General features: G+C 45.7%; 1 protein-coding gene across 5 annotated transcripts in view; it reads left to right on the forward strand.

Annotated features, from left to right (window-relative positions):
- HIPK2 (homeodomain interacting protein kinase 2) overlaps positions 1-20,209 on the forward strand; it is a 210,892-nt gene that overhangs the window by 45,745 nt on the left and 144,938 nt on the right. For all 5 annotated transcript variants that reach the window (XM_070465041.1, XM_070465024.1, XM_020899418.2 and 2 more), the window contains exon 2: positions 17,440-18,523. In XM_070465041.1, the coding sequence (XP_070321142.1) occupies positions 17,440-18,523 (1,084 nt within the window). The remainder of the gene's footprint in view (positions 1-17,439; positions 18,524-20,209) is intronic.

Raw genomic sequence — 20,209 nt, forward strand, 5'->3', positions numbered from 1 at the left:
GGACAGAGGAGCCTGGTGAGCCACAGTTCATGGGGTCGCAAAGAGTTAGACACGACTGAAGCAACTTAGCATGCATGTACAGAAGAAAACATTAGACTATGTATATTTTATTTCATCCTTTTAAATATTCTATTTTTGTGTTTTTAAGAAACATAATAGTAAAATAGAAGTATATAATTTATTAAAAATAAATATCACATGTGTTAGGAGTGGTCATTTTTTTTTTTTTTTACTGATTGTCAATCAGAAATGCTTAGGTCATAGTTTATACAGTAGATACAAATGTGCAATGAGTGTGTTGTACATAGAAAGTGACTTCCATTTATGACCTGGAGCAATGCTTTTAAAAAAAATTTTTTTTTTCAAATCGAAGTAGAGTTGAATTACAGTGTTTTGGGTGTACGGCAAAGTGATTTAGTTATACATATATATTCTTTCTCAGATTCTTTTCCATTATAAGTGGTTATAAGATATTGAATATAGTTCCCTGTGCTATACAGTAGGTTCTTGTTGTTTATTTTATGTGTAGTAGTGTGTAGGAATCGTGCCTTTCATTCAAATGTTACATGGAAAAGAAATGGAATACATTTTTAAGGTTAAGTAGGTAAAAATATGGGCTTCCCAGGTGGCGCTGGTGACAAAGAACCCACCTGCCAGTGCAGGAGACGTAAGAGACACAGGCTCGACCCTGGGTCATGAAGATCCTCTAGAGGAGGGCACGGCAACCCACTCCAGGATTCTTACCTGGAGAATCCCACGGACAGAGGAGCCTGGCGGGCTACAGTCCATAGGGTCACAGAGTCAGACATGACTGAAGTGACTTAGGATGCATGCACAGGTAAAAGTAGAGTTTTTAATCTCAATCTTCTGAATCCATCCAGTTTCCTCTGTGTCTTCCTCAGAATCCTTGGAAGTTGCTTTTTTCCTAAGCAGACCTCCCTTTCCGTGGGGAACAGCATTTGAGACAAGTGACAAATGAGCTCTTATCCCATTTCATCATGTGTTTGCCTTGTCCAGTCATTCAGAAATAGCGTACCGAGTCCTTGTCCAGCCAGGCATGGTGCTGAGGAGGCCCCTGGTACCATGTGAGCTCCGTCCATCACAGCCAGCCATGCATCAGCCGGGCTGCATGTTCCTGGGCCTCAGCCGGCCAGCTGACCTCTCTTTTCTCCTCTATCACCAACATAGAGCTCACCCTGGGCCAGACTGTGCTGTGAGAGCGTGACACTGACGCCTCCCCTTCACACCAGAACCTAAGAGGCACCCATTTCAGAGATGAGAAAACTGAGGCTCAGAGAGGCTACATCACTTGCTGAAACTTTGCAGCCAGCAAGCAGCAGAGCCCGCATCTGACACAGTGGCCAGGAACTCAGAAATAACCTGAAATGAGCCTTCGGAACACAAACCCTGAGTGTTGGGACCAGCTATGTCACCAGCTGCCATCCTCTGTGCCCCAGAGCAGGACACATGAGAGCTTTCTGACGTCTTCGCTGTGCTCCGGGGGGGGGGACGGAGCAAGACCGGGTATCACCGGAATGGGTACCTCCCCTCAGGCCGTGTGCCAGTGGCCGGCACTGTGGGGTTGCTGGGTCATAACGACACCAGGACTGGTTTGATGACAGTGACTCACAGCATAAAAATGTCCTTGCAGCAGCCCAAAAAACCCGCTACCATCTACACGGTGTAGAACGGGCTACTGGTTGCCTGGCCAAGGGATCCCTGTACCAGCTGATTTTTATATCTGCATCATCCACACACAAATACTGTAAATAATATTGTGCTGCATTTTTATTATGCTTTATAGTTTACAAAGCACATCTCAGTGTTGCTTTATTATTCCTCCTATGCTCACAATACCATTTCACTGCAGTCTATTTTCTCACTTTTTCCCCATCTTTCATTTCTCTTTCCTTTTCCTCTTCCCCGACCTTTCACCTTTCCAGCATCCCAGCCTGCTTTCCCCACCATTCCTCCGGTTTTTCTTCCCTTTGCACTGTCAGGAAATGCTTCTTCTATCTCTCCCAAATTGATCGCTAGTTGAGTTTCATCAGATGTCACTTTTAAAGGCAACTGAAAGTAATGAAAAAATTCTCTAAGGAGCAAGGGAGCTGTAACATAGAGTTACTGTTGTAAACAGCGGTCACCATTTAAATCAAGTAAGGATTATATTACTGGGCTTTTAAGAGGAGGAAGGAAGGAATTTGGTCTCTGAAGAGAACCCAGGGGAAAGAGTTCTACACACTTGGCCTTATGGCCATGGCTGGGTCTGGATGTGGTGGTTGATGGTGGTTTAGTCACTATGTCATGTCCAATTCTTGCAAGCCCATGGACTGCTGCCTGCCAGGCTCCTCTGTCCATGGGATTTTCCAAGCAAGAATACTGAAGTGGATTACCATTTCCTTCACCAGGATCTTCCCCACCCAGGGATCAAGCCCTGGCCTCTTGCACTGCAAGTGGATTCTTTACACGCTGGGCTACCAAGGGGTCTGGATGACATCTTCACAAAGTTTTCTTTGCAGGTGGATAGCAGTCTTATGAGCGAAGTGTTCAAAGAAATACAGAAACCCGAGTACAAGAGGCAGCAAGCGACAGGTGTTGCACTGAGCGTGGGATGTCCTGGTTTCTCTGAACGACAGCAAGAAGCTGAGGTTTCTTGAGAGGGCAGGTGTGAGGAAGTGTGGCAGGGACTCCTTAACTGTCACTTAGCTGGTGAGGACAGACTGAATTTTTCTCTGCCTTCCAGAGAAGTCATGTGGTTGTAAAGTCACACGTCAACATGAAGAACAAGTATATTTGTTCAAAGAGAGGGAGTGTTTAGCACCACCCCCCACCCCAGGACCTCAGTACCAAAACTGAGATGAGGGTTTAGACTGAGGATGCTTCTACTGTCTTTCAACTGGGAGGCGGCGAAGACAGGCTGTCAGGGCAAACTGCCGCTCGGCCAGCGTGAGTCTGCAATTGTTATAAGTGCTTTATCGCAGCTTGAGCACAAACATGTTTCTTCAGTGAAATGCATCTTGGATTATATTCCAGAGGGTATGCGTTTCTGAGGACTGCTGTAGCAAAGTGCCACAAACCAGGTGACCTGAACCAACAGATACTTATTCTCTCAGCTCTGGAGCCCGCAGGTTGGAAACCAAAGTGTCAGCAGGGCCGGGCTCCCGCCGAGAATCTAGGCAGAAGCCTTCCTTGCCTCTTCCCAGCTTCCGGGGCACGCTCCAGCCAGCCCCAGCATCCCTCGGCTGGCAGCTGCCTCCCTCCAGGCACTGCCTCTGTCTTTATAGGGCATTCTCTGTGTGTGTCTTCTCCTTTTCGTATAAGGACACCAGTCTTATTGGATGAGAGCTCACCTTAACACCTTAACTTGATTGCACCTGCAGAGAGCCTGTTCCTAGATAAGGTCATGTTTACAGGCACTGGGGGTTAGGACTCCCACATACCTGCTGTGGGATACTTACTAATATAATTTACCTAGAGTAACAGAGCAGCATAGAATAATGTGTGTGTGCGCACACTCGGTCATGTCCGGCTCTTTGCAACCCCATGACTGGAGCCCACCAGGCTCCTCTGTCCATGGCATCTCCCAAGGCAAGAATACTGGAGTGGGCTGCCATTTTCTTCTCCAAATATAGAGTAACAGATATACATAAGTTGTTGGGTACAAAAGAGTTGGCAGCAGCGCTGTAATAAGAAGAGCAAAATGAAAAAGAGTAAAATAGATTTTCAGTTTTGATCCTGAGTGCGCCAAATATTTCTGAAGTGAAAGCTAGGTTCACAAGACAAGTTTGTTGTGGGCTGGGTAAGGGGTGGATACCCATGGGTAACCCATGGGATGGGTAAGGTTAAGTAAAATGCATAATTGGGTAAGAGGTGTTTAAGAATAACTACTCTTTTTGGCCTGAAAGAGAGAAAAAAATAAAAAACCTACCAGATTTTTAGTCTTGATTTGGACTTGCTAAACCATTTCTGAAGGACAAGCAAATTCAATTGAAGGCTTCCCTGAGCATCACCAGACATAGGGGTGGCCCTGAAGAACAGAAGTGCTTCATCCTCACCTAGTTTGTTACTGATTTATCTCTTGAGTGTACTAAGGTCTCCCTCAGAAATGTTTGCACACCCAGAACCAGAGCTAGAGGGACTTTCCTGGTGGTCCAGTGGCTTACACTCCACGCTCCCAGTGCAGTGGGCCCAGGTTCAATCCTTGGTTGGGGAACTACGTCCCACATCACAGCTAAGAGTTCTCATGCCGCAACTAAAGGTCCTGCATGCCACAACGAAAATTAAAGATGCTCTGTGCCAGCTAGTCAAATAAATAAAATAAATAAAAATAAATGTTTTTTTTAAAAGAAACTAGAAACTTAGTTTACTCTCCCATTTTGGTGTTATTAATATGTGACGTTCAATTCTCTTTTATACCAGAATGACTGCCATTATTCCTTGATACACATTGCAGAGATATTCCTGCATGACTTTTTTTGGAAGCCCTGCACAAGTCACCTAAACTTATGCAGAATTTAACTTAAAGTATTCACTTAGCTTTTGCTAATATTTAACTAACTGACATCTCCTCTGGGGTCCTTTGAGGCAAGACGTAGGGAAGTCGCAGAGTGGACTGTCTTGGCTCCAAGGAGGGAGAAACAAAGAAAGTTCTTAGAATATAATGACAATATGTCCTGAGAAAGTTACACTGTAGCAAAATACCATTAAGTGTTGAATTGTCTCCCCACCTGTAAAAATTCTTGTGTTTAATTCCTAACCCCAGGACCTCACAAGGTGACTTCAGTTAAGGGGAGGGTCTTCACAGAGGTGGTCAAGTTACAGATTGTTGAGCCTGGGCCCTCGGCAATAAGCCCACCGAGTCCTAACCACTGAATCTCCAGGAAGTTCCCTTGAAAACAGAGTTTTTGAGTTTTGAGTGTATATATATATATATATATATATATATATATATACGTGTGTGTGTGTATAAAATTTGTTTTCCTCTCATTGATCTTCCAGTTTCCTGAAACAAGCATGCATGTTTTATCATATCTTTATTTCCTTCACCAGAATTCTCTTGGATTGGCAATTTTCAGATTGCTTATGAACTCTTGGTAACATGGCCTCTAGCTAATCAATTTGTAGGCTGCCTGTACTTACCCACGACAGTGAAAGGCTGGTGTATCCACAGTGACTTATGGCTTAGTCCCAAGCAATGAAACAGAGACATAGAAAAGGGAATTTGGGAGGCATGAAGCTTTCAGAGGTGAAGCTGGCGACTTTCAGAAAGAGAAAATCAGTCTGAACATGGAGAAGGGCTGATTTGGATGAATAACGAGCCAGTAGGTAGATAGGTATGTGGAGAATTTGCAAACGGTAGGAAGAGGATACTTTCTCAACTGAAGAAACACAGCTTATGGTAGAATTTGCAGATTCAAAGAAGATGACGTAAAGGAGTTTGAATCCTAAGAGAATCTTATTTTTTGGGAAAACAAGGATCATAACACAGTGCATTTGGTTCTTCTCCCAAGGGAGCACCCCTTCCTTCTCTCCTCCTGACCCTGTGGGGGGGAAAAATGGGCTGGTGGCTTATTCTCAGCCAGGCCCTGTAGCCCTTTTTCTGTTCCCTTAATTGTTTATTTGTTTGTTTGTTTTCATCGTTTTATCTTTGACGTCTCCGTGTGACTCATAAACGTCTGTGCCCCCAAGGATTACTTTATTTGCCATCTGTTCTACTTTCTACACCGTTTCTCCTGGGGAGCAGCTTTTCCCACGTGGATTCCATGTTCATAGATGTGTTGGGGACAGCCCTCAGGTCAGCGACCCCTTGCCCATTCTTCTATCCTCGTTTTTCTCCTGGTACCTATAGAACATCTCCGCTCTGTCATTACTAATCCTACAGTGAAATCTCTCCCCGACCAAGCTCTCCCTAGTGGACTCTGCTCTCATCTTTGGCAACACCGGTTCCGGTCGTGAAACATGAACCTTTGATTTCAGTCTTTTTCCCTTTCCATATTTTTGTCACTCTGACCTGCTCATCTTTGTCGAGCCATATTTTGGGCTCCACCTCTTTGCCCTTGGGCTTGTGCATGGACTGGTTCAGGGTCACCTTGCCCTCTTCCGCCTCTGATTCATGCTGTACAGGCTGAGCCCATCTTATTGATTTCCATTCTCTTTCCAAATGGTTTATCTTCATTTGAGATTCAACTCAGCAAATGGGAAGTAGATGCTTGATCGTCAGTGACCAGCAGGTCCTGACACTGTGACTTTGGTAAATTCAGCACTTCCTTGTCTCAGAGTTTCAGTATGGAGGGTCGAACACTGAATATTTCAACTTAGATCTCCTCTCACTGTTTGTCATTCAACTTGTTTGAAAACACATTTGATTATCACGTGCCCTAAGAGAAACAACACTTTCAGACCACTTCCCGTCTTCAGTGTCACCATCCATGGAAGCCCACTCCTTTCGGCCCCCAGACGTTAATATTTGATTGCGCCCTCGCCGTTGCCCTTTCGGCTCGTCCATCAGTGTGTCTTGCCTCTCTTCTCTGCACAGTCTTAGTTTCTGCTGTTTTCTTTCTGTTCTTTCAGGCAATTCTTTAGTCCAGGTCCTCACTGCTGGGAAAGCCCAGGTCAGCTCACCCAAGACCAGTGTTCTGTCCACTATGCCACTATGCATCAGAGAAGTGAAGTTTACCTCTTTCAGGAGGTAAATTTATGTGAATAGTTTTGAATGGTTGTATTTCTCCAGTGTCATCCTAACCAGAGGATAGAGAAATGCCAGTGACTTGGGAGCACTGTTGTGGGGTGCATTGATTTCCCAGGTGGTGTGCAGTCAGCCTACCCCCTACTTTAGATCAGTCTCCTCTCACTCATCAGGTTTCATTTTTTCTTGGCTGTTATGGTACCTGTCCCCTTAGTTGGTGCTTTGACTCCAAGACTCTAAAGCATGAAGAAGAAGAAAGGGTTAACAGCACGGATTTGTGAGTCAGGCAGACCTCAGTTCAGATCCCAGCCCTGCTGGTAGTGGTAGAGTGAGCTTGGACAAGCTAAATCATCTCTTGGACTACCGTGGTGGCTCAAACGGCAAAGAATCTGCCTGCAATGGAGGAGGCCTGGGTTCAATCCCTGGGTCGGAAAGATCCCCTGGAGAAGGGAATGGTAACCCACTCCAGTATTCTTGCCTGAAGAATCCCCATGGACAGGGGAGCCTGGTGGGCTACATACCATGGGGTCACAAAGAGTCAGACATGATTGAGCAACTAACACACTTTCACAGTCAACTTACCTGTCTTTAAAATGGGAAATGCAGGAGAAGGAAATGGCAACCCACTCCAGTATTCTTGCCTGGAAAAGTCCATGGACAGAGGAGCCTGGCAGGCTGCAGTCCATGGGGTCACATGACTGAGCATGCTTGCATGAGGGTGGAGGGAGATGGGTTGGTAGCAATAAACTGGTAGAACTAAAAGACATAAGAAGAAATGAAATGAGAAATGCACCTGACCTTACAGTTGTGAGGTGTGCACACCTAGAGTCTGACACAGAGCAAACCCAGTCACAACAGTTGCTCTCCAACCTGTTAATTGCATGTTAGATGATAGTAAAGTGAGTATCTAGTGGTAGGGCTTCACGCCAGCTTTTTCAGTATTTAAAAATTACTTCTAGAAGGTTGAAGTTATCAGAAGATGACAATTCTGGATAAGTAGACTGTTGGGGCACCAGTGTAAACTAGTAGTTACGTTGGGAATGAGCATTTGTTAATGTATGACTACTAGTAAAAACTCCTAAGTTTGCTGTTTCCAAGCAAAGCCTCATCTTCCTGAGGGTAGGGGCCATAGTGCTGGCTGCAAGCTCCCAATGCCCAGTCAGCAGGAGCTGGAACATTGCCCTTCAAAAGACACATCTCTCTCACTGCAGCTCAACTCTTATTTTACCTCCCCTGTAAACCCTTGCCTAACTGTTTAGCCCATGGTGATTCCCACCTCTGAACTCCTGTTGCATTTATTTTGGCAAGTTGCTTATGTTGATCAGAATTGGCAGATGTCCTTTTTACTTTGCATTGACCTTGGCAACCCCATGAGATTTTAAGCTCCTTTAGCACAGAGCCAATGTCTTAGATATCTTATGCTTCCTTTTGTACCCAATTCCAGCCTTTTTATAGAGAGAACCCTTAATGGAATCAGTAGTATTGTGATTGTCCTTATTGATAAAGAATTCTGTAGAGCTTGTGTTTGATTCTAAACTGAGTTCTGGTGGGATAGACTATACATTTAACGTTATACAGCTAGCAGATAATTAGACTTTGATGGAAAACCATATACAAATTTCACGGACATTTAGTATACACTGTTTTGAAAATATGTCATTTAGAAATAGGCTAACCTGAAATTATTTTTGTACTTGTGAAATAGAAACTTGACAAGTAGGATTACTGTCATTAAAATTTTATAAATAATGTTATATATGTCAATGAAGAAGTTTTTTCTGTTAGCTTTCAACCCCCAGAGGCATCAAATTATGGTAATCAAGGATTATACTGATGAACTCTTTTCTAAGTGTTTTTAAATGTCCATTCAGATGCATTTTTCTAACATTCATATATTTTTAATATTTTTGAAATATTCTGTGATTTTATTATGTCTTATGTGCATAATGTGATTCGTAAGAGAGATGTAGCAGTCAGCTAGGTATGGGAATTAATCCATCCTTTGAGTTCTGGATTCCAAAAAAAACGAAGAGGTCTGTAGCTTCTATCGAATGCTGTTTGGTAGAAGTGTGTGTCCGAAGGCCTGTCAAGGTGGTGAAGCCGGCGCCTTTTAAACTGCGGTGTTCTCTTTTTCCCTAGGTTGCTGTTGTTCTGTTGTTGTTACATCATGTGGTTTGCAGGATCTTGGTTTCCCTGACCGGGGATCAAACCTTTGCCCCCTGTAATGGAAGTGTGGACCCTTAACCACTGGACCACCAGGAAATTCCCAAACTAAGATGTTTGTGATTCCATTCTCTTTAATAATGTAACTGGATTCTGGGTGGTGATCTGCAACACCAAAATTAAACTCTACATCCTGATAAAAATGGTGCCACTATTTGGCTTGTAATTCCTTCCCTTGAGCTTTGAGCTTCAATCCCAGTGCAATTGAATTCAGTTTAATTTTTTTTTTTAATCATAATTGAACCCTCACTCGTCCCTGTAGTTTCACCAGAGTCTGATCTTCCAGTAGATAATTCTGGGGTGGTGAAATGAAAAGGAAATGTACTCATGTGAAGCAACTCTTCAGCTCATCTAATTGTGAAATATAAAATTATGAAGAAACTAAGCAAATAAATGGGAAAAAATGAGCTAAATAAACCAATCCTTTAACAAATGACCTTTTAAAAATGCTTGTGACTTAAGAGCTCAGAAAGATCATGAAAATTTTTTAAACTATCCTTTTTTTTTAAGGTGGAAAAAAATTATTCTTAACCCTAGAAAAATAAACTTCTCATTGAACTATTAAGACAAAGAAGGCACATAGAATTACCCAGATTTGAACCTCTGGGGCCAAGGTCTGTTTTTTCCACTTTATTATAGGTGCTTTACTAAATCCATCACTTGACTTCCTAGTTTTCAAACTAGGACCTTTGTAAGAATGAAAGTAAGACGGGTGCCCTCATTAATCGAATTGTTGTAACAGGGGTAGTTCCAGATTTTCCCAAAGTCAGACGTATGTTTACTCTGTTCATGAAAAATCTGGCCTGGAGCCTGGTACATGCTAGGTGCTCAAGACTTTAACTTCTGGAGAATCATGAGACTCCTGAGTAATAGGGTTTGAAATCAAGTGTGATCACATCTATGGACATCAATGGCTTCTAACTTCCCTGGTGGCTTAGGCGGTAAAGATCCACTTGCAATGTGGGAGACGTGGGTTCAGTCCCTTGCACGGTGTAAAGAACCTGCCAAAGCAGGATACACAAGAAACGGATTCAATCCCTGGGTCAGGAAGATCCCCTAGAGTAGGACATGGCAACACACTCCAGTATCCTTGCCTGGAAAATTCCATGGACAGAGGAACCTGGCTGTCTCTAGTCCATGGGGTTGCAAAGAGTCGGACATGACTGAGCGACTGAGCACACACATTTAAAAATAGTATTTCGAAGTGCAGACTTATATGCATGCTTTTTTAAAAAATATTTATTTATTTATTTATTTATTTATTTGACTGTGCTGTGTCTTAGTTATAGCATGTGAAATCTAGTTCCCCAACCAGGGATCAAACCTGGGCTCCCTGCATTGGAAACAGAGTCTTAACCACTGAACCACAAGGGAAATTCCACATGATTTTTTTTTAAATGCAAAATGAGGATGTGAATAAAGTGACCAAAAGAGAGCCCAGTGCTTTTCTCTGCCTTTAGTATACAGGCTGTCAAACATGCACCCTAAGTATCAGGAGCCTGGATTTGTTTGGGGTGTGTGAGAGGTCTTTTGTCTTTGTTGGTAAGAAGAAATACCTTCTTACAAGTCATGGGCTTTAATTCTGCTGACTGTAGGATGTATCTTAATGCCTATTTTATAGGGGCTATATTTCATTTGCCCCATGCAAGGAAGAATATATTACATACAGTTGTATTAGTTGACTTAAAGTTTAATAAATTTAAGTGCCTCTCACTGGTCACTTTTATAACATCCACATAAACTTGTATCAGTAACATTAAAAAGCACACAAGGCCCTGATGAATATCTAATAATCAGTGTTGATGATTTTGACCTCGTTATGAGACAGATGATAACAGGGCTAGGCCTTCTAGAAGCTGGAGTTCTAAATTACGGTGCCTGGCTGTGCATTCATTTGAGTGACAGTGTGACCATCATGTCAGGAGTTACCTTGGGGGAGGCTACGCAGACTTTTGTGAATTGGTCTAGCTCTCGTGGCCCCTCTAAGGAGCAGGTGTTGAGTTTTGCAGATTTATCCTACAGTTATTTCCCAGGTTCCTCCTCATGAGCTCAGAAGCCCCCCTCACACCCTAGTCTCCCATGGAAGGAGGAGAAAAAATTCTCTTTCTCTTCCAAGAGGCAAATAGGAAGGGCAGAGATGACTTAAAAAGCAATTGAGATTGTGCTATAAGATCAAACCGAAAATGTCCATTAACCCCCCCTGCCTTTTCTAAAAAGAAAATCGACCAATAAGGAGGGTGGCAGGCCTTGCAGAGTACAGAATTCAACACAGAGAGAAATGAAATGAAACAGGACTTGCCTGGTGGCGCAGTGGATAAGAATCCTCCTGCCAACCAGTGGGACATGGGTTTGGTCCCTGGTCCGGGAAGATCCCACAACTTTGTTGCTTTCCTCAGAGCAGCTAAGCCCATTCACTACAACTGCTGAAACCCACGGGCCCTAGAGCCTGTGCTCCTCAACAAGAGAAGCCTCCGAGCATGAGTAGAGTGTAGACCCTGCTTACTGCAACTAGAGAAAGCCCATGCAAAGCAACAAAGACCCAGTGCAGCCAAAAAGAAAAAAAGAGATGAGGAAATAGCTCGAAAACTAAGATCATGGCATCTGGTCCCATCACTTCATGGGAAATAGATGGGGAAACAGTGGAAGCAGTGTCAGACTTTATTTTGGGGGGCTCCAAAATCACTGCAAATGGTGATTGCAGCCATGAAATTAAAAGATGCTTACTCCTTGGAAGCAAAGTTATGACCAACCTAGACAGCATATTAAAAAGCAGAGACATTATTTTGCCAACAAAGGTTCATCTAGTCAAGGCTATGGTTTTTCCAGTAGTCATGTATGGATGTGAGAGCTGGACTGTGAAGAAAGCTGAGCACCGAAGAATTGATGCTTTTGAACTGTGGTGTTGGAGAAGACTCTTGAGAGTCCCTTGGACTGCAAGGAGATCCAACCAGTCCATCCTAAAGGAGATCAGTCCTGGGTGTTCATTGGAAGGACTGATGCTGAAGCTGAAACTCCAATAGTTTGGCCACCTCATGTGAAGAGTTGACTCATCAGAAAAGACCCTGATGCTGGGAGGGATTGGGGGCAGGAGGAGAAGGGAACTACAGAGGATGAGATGGCTGGATGGCATCACCGACTCGATGGGCATGAGTTTGAGCAAACTCCAGGAGTTGGTGATGGACAGAGAAGCCTGGCGTGCTGCAATTCATGGGGTCACAAAGAGACGGACACAAGTGCGTGACTGAACTGAACTGAACTGAACTGACTGAGAGTGGGAAACATAAACACTGTCGCCTTTTTCGTCCCCATTCTTGGGGGATCTGAATAAATCAAATGCAAAAGGTGTGGATTGGGCTCCCTGGGGACTCCATTAATCAGGAGGTTTTGTTCAAGAAAAATATTCTCAAAAAGAAGTGTTTGCATAAGTTTGGTTATTCCTGTAAGATTAAGACTAAGCTATGCAGCTACCAGCAGTCTTTTATAAACCCTTATAGGTTGGAGATTTAAAAATAAATTATTGTTGTTGTTATTATTGGAGACTTTCTTTTGCTATATTTTCTTTGAGCAGTTTGCTTTGCAGAGCAAAATGACCTCTGCTAAAGAATAAGGGTAATAAGACTGTATTGGCAAACCTCCAGCTCCAAGATAAGTAAGCTTGGGGATGTAATGTACAATCTGATGACTGTAGTTAACAAGCTGTATGTATTGTATCCTTGAAAGTTGCTAAGAGAGTAAATCTTAAATGTTCTCACCACACACACACAAAAGGTAAGATGTGAGGTGATGGAAGTGGTAACTAACCTTATGATTATCATTTTGCAATATCAGCGCATACCAAATCATCACGTTGTACACATCAGACTTCCACAATTTCATGTCAGTTACATCTCGTAAAGCTAGGGGGTTGGGAAATAAGACTGTATCAGGACTTGTGACTAGTTCTTAGAACAGTGGCTGCTGATCTTATGAAGGGGCAGCAGTGGCCATACCAGGCCAGGCTGGTGTGGCAAAGGGCATCTCTAGCCATGCAGATCTCTTCTCTGATCCTGGGACTCTGTCACCAGAGACAGCAAATGACAATTTCCACAATTTTATGCCCCTTGGCTGTCATCCCAGTAGCAAACAAGTCGTAAGCCATTCTCTTCCCCTTTGTAAAATTCCACTTCTACATCCTGGCCTTTCCACCAAGATTTTTTGAAACAGTGAAAACAGAGAATAGAATTGCATCTCCTTTATGTAACTTCAGCATGTTTCTTCTGCCACCTCTGACCTCTTCACTGCACAGCCTGCCCCCTTCCCCCAGCAATTCCTTGGCCTTAGTTCTCCTGCCTTGAAATACCAAGGATGAAGAAGTTAGGGGCAAGCTTCATATCAGAGAATAAAGGAAATGCTTACTGCTTTGCCTTTTCAGGGATAAAGTAACCAAAAGCCAAGGGATTGATCATTTATATATTGTATAAAATATCTGGAACAGTTGTTCATCACTCAGTCATGTCTGACTCTTTGTGACCCCATGGACTGCAGCATGCCAGGTTTCCCTGTCCTTCACCATCTCCCAGAGCTTGCTCAAACTCATGTCCATTGAGTCAGTGATGCCATCCAACATCTCAGCCTCTGTCATCCCCTCCTCCTCTTGCCTTCAATCTTTCCCAGCATCAGGATCTTTTCCAATGAGTTGTCTCTTTGCATCAGATGGCCAAAGTATTGGAGCTTCGGCTTCAACATGAATCCTTCCAATGAATATTCAGGGTTGATTTCCTTTAGGATTGACTGGTTTGATCTAGAATAGTATGGTTATTTAATACTGATGTATATAGAATAGACATTTTCTGTGCTGTTGTAGAACTGAGGGGGAATTGACTTGAACAAAAAGTACAGCAGGAAGAAACAGGCTAAGTTTTTTATTCTGAATGAGCAAGCCAGAATAGTCTTGTTAGGCAGAAGGCTGTCTACAGAAGTGTAGTCATGTCACACAAGTAAATATTGGAGTTCAGGAACCAAAGACGACAGGAAGCCTCTGTCAGATCTATGTGGTCAGGGTCAAGGTAGGGTTCAGATCAGGTGTTGGGTGTTGGGCTGAGGTTGACCCTGGGAAGTCAGAGCACATCGAAGATGAAGTATAGATAGAACACAGTTGCTGACACCAGAACAGGAGCTACCTAGGCTCTGCCCTGGTTTGGGTGGAAAAGTATAAGCAGGTTTTTCTTTATTCTCCGGAGAGAGGCCAGGTTCCATAGGTACTTGTGACTGGTGATTACTCTATTGCTAGAGAACTAAGCTCTCCTGGAGGCCTGGTCAGATAGAGTGCTTCATTCCATCAACTGAATGCCTTCTATATATAACAATCGTGGCTTAATGCTGGGGGAAAAAAAGAAGTATGGGGTGGGAACTGTACCACGTGCCCTCTGAATGTAGCCTGGTTATGGAAACATGACTTAAACATGGAAAAAGTTACATAGCACAAAAGCTAAGTCATTCAACTCAAGACAAGATATTCTGCAAGGTAGAAATGAATTTGTGAGCAAATGGGCAGTGCACGTGGTAAGTGGCTTAGAAACGGAGAATTGGGAATATCACTGTGGTTTGGTGGTGTCCGGGGAGAAGAGGCATCTGAATTGTTTGATCTTTGGATAACTTGAGAGAAGTGGTGAAGGCATGTCAGATGGGGGTAGGAGGCGCTGCATAAGAGCATGGTGGTAGGAAACAAAAGAGACAGTCTAGAAACAGTGAGTAGAACAGCTTAATTAAAACTGAGGGTTCAGGAAGGTTAATAGTTGGAGGTAAAGCCAGCAAAGCAGTTCAAATCAGAATGTGAAGGTGTTAAGAGTCCTCAAATTTATCTTCTAGGCACTAAGGAATCATTGAAAGTTTTCGGACAGAGGAGTGACATGCTTAGAAATGTTCTGGGAAGATAATCTGGTGGCTGAATATGGGCAGCTTGGGGGAAGAACGAGCGCTCAGGTAGGCCAGATGTCTGGGCTTGCTTTGCTCTGCTGGAGAGTGATAAATGTTTTCACTGTGGAAGTGGCAGCAAGAGCAGAAACAAAGAGATGGTTACAAGGGACATTTTGGAGGATGGAGAATAAGAGTCCATGCCTTCTTGTCCATGGAGGCGAAGAAGAATCATCAAAGGCAAATCCACAGTTTTGGAACCAAGTGACTAGAAGAATATTTTATGAACAGCCATGGGGACATGATCACGGAGGTGAAATGGCTAGATTTTTAGGAAAAGATAGGGAGTTCATCTTTGAAAGAGCATCTATGATACTGTAGCAGGAGGCAGAAATAACCTTCCTGTGAGAGCAGTTGGCCTGTGATGAACGTGTGGGGGTCGCCTGCATAGAGATGAGAGCTTAACTCCAGAGAGAGCAAAGTCCAGGCATTGGCGATGCCCGCATTTTAAAGGAGGAACAGGAAGCAGCCAGCACAGTTTGCAATCAGATGCGGGATGGGGAGTTTACAGATTCTCAGGGCACACAGATAAGAGCATCAAGAAGGAAGTTGTGGTCAGCAGTATCAGATTGGTCAGTTGCCGAGAGGGCAAAGAGAATAGAAGCTGAAAAAAGGCCATTTATTGGGCAATTAGGAAGTTGTTTACCTCTAAGAGGGCACTCCTGTCCAGGGTGTATGTGTGCATGGGTGGAGAGGGATTAAGGAGTGAGCCTTGAAGACAAGGGAGCATCAACCACTGATTACAGGTGAGAAGAAGGGAAGGATCAAAAGGGACGGATTCAGCTGGTACTCCCCTTCCAAGCTGAGAGTGTCCATGTGCACAATGTGAAGGCAGAAGAAAAAGACTGTCGTTGATTCTTTTGGCAAAACTGTATTAAGTACCTGCTAAGAACTTGGATCCAGTTAACACCGAGAAATTGAAAAGCGAAAGAGAACAGACCATGGAGGGAATTCAAAAGGAAATGGGAGAGGCTGAATCCTGAGAATCTTTTAGTGTCAGAACAGGGAGACCCTTCTCCTGAGACCGGAGAGATGGAAGAGAGGATGGAGGGCAGGGATAAATTCAGGGGTGTTTTGAAATGAAGAGAATAGACGTGGAAAGCAAGGCTGCTGGCCTCAGGCTTCTGGACGATGTGGAACGTGGGTTGTTGCTGAGGGAAAAGGTAGATGAGATCAAAGGGAAAATGTTAAATAACCACCCACAGGCAATGCTAGGGGGTCAGAAAGACACACACACTGGGATCACTTAACACCGATGATGCTCAAGAGAAGCCACACTTTCTGTGTGCTTTTATAGGAAATGTTTCTTAACTACACTTTAGAAGATGGGCAGTGTTTATTTCTGCTTTTACCTGTTAAGACTTACCCTTCCTCATCACCTCGTTACTTTTCCTTAATTCATTGTCTATGAATTTTTGTCTGTGTCCAGGGTCTCCATAGTTATAAATTGCACAGCTCTTCCATAGTTATGGTCTTCTAGATTACTGAGGTTCCTTAAATTGTGGGTGAGGTTTTGATATGAAATAATAATACTTTCTAGCTAAATTGATCAATACATGACTTTAGCAGGAAAAGTGAGTAAATAAAGCCCATGAATTAAGCTACCCATTCCCCCTAGCCTCCCCTTCCTCCCCCCGCAAAAAAAAGTTGCTAAAATGATTCAGACTATCTCAGTGAAAACGTCAGACCAACTGCTGGTCGATTCAGCCCTACAGAATGATTTAAGGTGACTAAGACACCAGGGGGTAATTATGGTTCATCCGGAAGCTAGCAGATCACGAGTGGCTCTGTGATTGGACCTGTGTGGGAAGCTTTTTCCTCAAATGAGCAAGCCTGACACTTGCAGGGCCTGTGTATGGCCAGGGAGCACCCAAACCGTGTGAGACAGCTAAGTATGCGAGAGGTAACCGGGCCACCTGAGGCAGCCTTCAGTTTTAACTGGGTTGGCACCCGGTGAGAACTGAGGAAGAGTTTGTTTCTATCACAGACAATATTTATTAGGAAAAAACCCAACATGATGAACTAAATTCTGGTATTCTAATTCCATCTCTGAGATTTGGCCGTATTCCCACCCTACAAGTCTTCTGGAACTCCTCGGGCCCATAGGCTTAGTGACCAGACTGTGCTTCTGGGTGGAGTAGATCCGATTTTCCAACCTTTTTTTTTTTTTTAATTTATTTCTGTTTTGGCTGTGCTGGGTCTTCATTGCTGCATGCGGGCTTTCTGAAGTTGCGACGAGTGGGGGCTCCTCTCTAGTTGCGGTGCTCGGGCTTCTCGTTGCAGTGGCATCTCTGGTTGTGGAGCACAGGCTCTAGGGCATGCAAGCTTCAGTAGTTGTGATGCATGGGGTTAGTCGCTCCGCAGCATGTGAGATCTTCCCCAACCAGGGATCGAACCGGCGTCCCCCTGCGTCGCAAGGCACATTCTTCACCCCCGGACCACCAGGGAAGCCACTTCACCCTTGCTTTGAAGTGGAAAGACAGTATTCTCTAGGACCATGCTACCGGTCAGAACCCAAGGGGCAGTGTCAACGTTTATTCATGCAACGGCAACTCATATATCTCTTTCTCCCCCCGCAGGTATGGCCTCACATGTGCAAGTTTTCTCCCCTCACACCCTTCAATCAAGTGCCTTCTGTAGCGTGAAGAAACTGAAAGTAGAGCCGAGTTCCAACTGGGACATGACCGGGTACGGCTCCCACAGCAAAGTGTACGGCCCGAGCAAGAACGCGCCACCGTCCCAGCCAGCCGCCGCGACCGTCAGCGCCTCCCTGCCCATCCCCAACCCCAGCCTCCCGTACGAGCAGACCATCATCTTCCCAGGAAGCACCGGGCACATTGTCGTGACCTCAGCCAGCAGCACTTCCGTCTCCGGGCCCGTCCTCGGCGGACCGCACAACCTCATGCGTCGCAGCACTGTGAGCCTTCTTGACACCTACCAAAAATGTGGACTCAAGCGGAAGAGTGAGGAGATCGAGAACACGAGCAGCGTGCAGATCATCGAAGAGCATCCACCCATGATTCAGAACAATGCGAGCGGGGCCACCGTAGCCACTGCCACCACCTCGACTGCCACCTCCAAAAACAGCGGCTCCAACAGCGAGGGGGATTACCAGCTGGTCCAGCATGAGGTGCTGTGCTCCATGACCAACACGTACGAGGTCTTAGAGTTCCTGGGCCGAGGGACGTTTGGGCAAGTGGTCAAGTGCTGGAAACGGGGCACCAACGAGATCGTGGCCATCAAGATCCTGAAGAACCACCCGTCGTACGCCCGCCAAGGCCAGATCGAGGTGAGCATCCTGGCGCGCCTGAGCACAGAGAGCGCCGACGACTACAACTTCGTCCGCGCCTACGAGTGCTTCCAGCACAAGAACCACACGTGCTTGGTGTTCGAGATGCTGGAGCAGAACCTCTATGACTTTCTGAAGCAGAACAAGTTCAGCCCCTTGCCCCTCAAGTACATTCGCCCGGTCCTCCAGCAGGTTGCCACCGCCCTGATGAAACTGAAAAGTCTAGGTCTTATCCATGCCGACCTCAAACCGGAGAACATCATGTTGGTGGATCCATCCAGACAGCCGTACAGGGTGAAGGTCATCGACTTCGGTTCCGCCAGTCACGTGTCCAAGGCTGTGTGCTCCACCTACCTACAGTCTAGATATTACAGGTAAGGCCATGTGCCCTGAGATAAGAGATGCTGAATGCCCAGCGGCACTCACAAGGCGTTTGCCGTGTTGGTCACTGCCGGGGAGATAAAATTGCTGCTCTCAGTGGTCACGATTTAGTCGGGAAATTAGGACGTGCACTTGGAAATGATGATTAGAAGTCACGTGAAAACAGAGCCAAGTAAGATTCTTGGCATAGATGTTCAGAGTTGGGAGGGATTCCTGGCAGGGTGGGGGCTGGGGCTAAGAGCAGAGGCATGGCAGGGGAGTCAGGTCGTCATGGACAGATAGAATCCAAATGCGGATGAAGGAGAGAGAGGGACACACATTATGAAGTCACTCCAGCAAAATGCAGAAAAAGACTCACAGTGGACCAGGAGGACCACCCACCTGGCCAGAACAGAGGATCCATGGAGGGGTGGAAGACCTGATCACAACGATAGGTTGGGACCAGGATGCTGGGGTCTGAGCTGCCAGACTACGGGGTTGCAGTTGCGTCTGTAAACATGAAGCAAGCACTGAAGCATTTGCGTAGCAGAGGGTAATGGGTGAAAGTGATGCTCTGAGAAGGTGGCTCTATGTCTCTGTATAAGGAGGAGGCCGGGGGAGGGTCTGTAGCCTGGGGACCAGTGGTGATGGGAGAATTACAGGTTTGGGGTCAGGAGGAGGATTGTAGCATCCTTGGTGGGAAAATGTGAAACTTCCATTCCTTCACTCAACAAGGATTTATTTCACGTCTTTCATGAGCCAGGCACAGTGCTGGGGACAGGAACACAGCCAGCACAGCAGGCGCAAGGCCCTCACCATCCTGGAGTCTGTAGTATCTATACAGCTTCCCACCCTTGGCTCTGTGTCAAAGTCACCAGCGGGTGGACGGAGATTTAAAAAAAAAAAAAAACACACCTGATTTAGGTCCCAGTCCCCACAAGCTGAACGGACGTCTCTGGGGGAGGTGTCCTGCACGGGTGATTGCGGGTGACTGCCACGGCTCTTCTGGGGCTCCCAGCACACAGCCAAGGTTGAGAGGCACCGCTCAGGAGGGACCCAGATGAGAGCACTGGCTCGGGTCAGGGCAGCCTCATTGCTCTACTCACTAAAGTGTGTGGCTAGGCTGTTTGCCTTGTTCTCTTCCTCCTTCGTTCCTGACCCAGAAACTGGGTGGGTCCAGGCACCAGCTGTGTGAGGCTGTTGGATGATGGAGCTGGGACATGGCTTGGGTGCTCGGCTCTGAGTCCGGCACGTGGTGGACGCCCAGGGCTTGGATAGGAACGGGAGCAAGTGAATCTGTTCTGGGAGATGGCAGTGGGCTGCGCTCGAGGGAATGTTTGAATGGTCCGAGACTCTTGAAGGTTGGCAAGAAATGAAACTAAAACCCCCACGAGAAGCTGGGGGCCGACAACACATTTAGGAGGTTGACATGTGGGAGGTAAAACCTGAATCCCTCGACTTCATCCTGCCTAGGCCCCGTGGGCCCGGCCCTCGAGGGTGCACACACTTTCCGCTCACCCGTCCGTCCCGGCCACGGAGGAGGGGAGTGTGTCTGAGCCACGTGGGCACAGCCAGCCCATCAGCCCATTCTGAGGCCGTCCTGGCGCCTCCCGGCCTTGTCTGCCCATCTGCCCACCCCTCCCCCTGGCCAGATCTGCACAGGTGCCCTCACCCCAGGGTCTCCTGTCCCAGCCCGGCCC

This window comes from Odocoileus virginianus, chromosome 1, assembly GCF_023699985.2.
Source record: "Odocoileus virginianus isolate 20LAN1187 ecotype Illinois chromosome 1, Ovbor_1.2, whole genome shotgun sequence".
Taxonomy (NCBI): domain Eukaryota; kingdom Metazoa; phylum Chordata; class Mammalia; order Artiodactyla; family Cervidae; genus Odocoileus; species Odocoileus virginianus.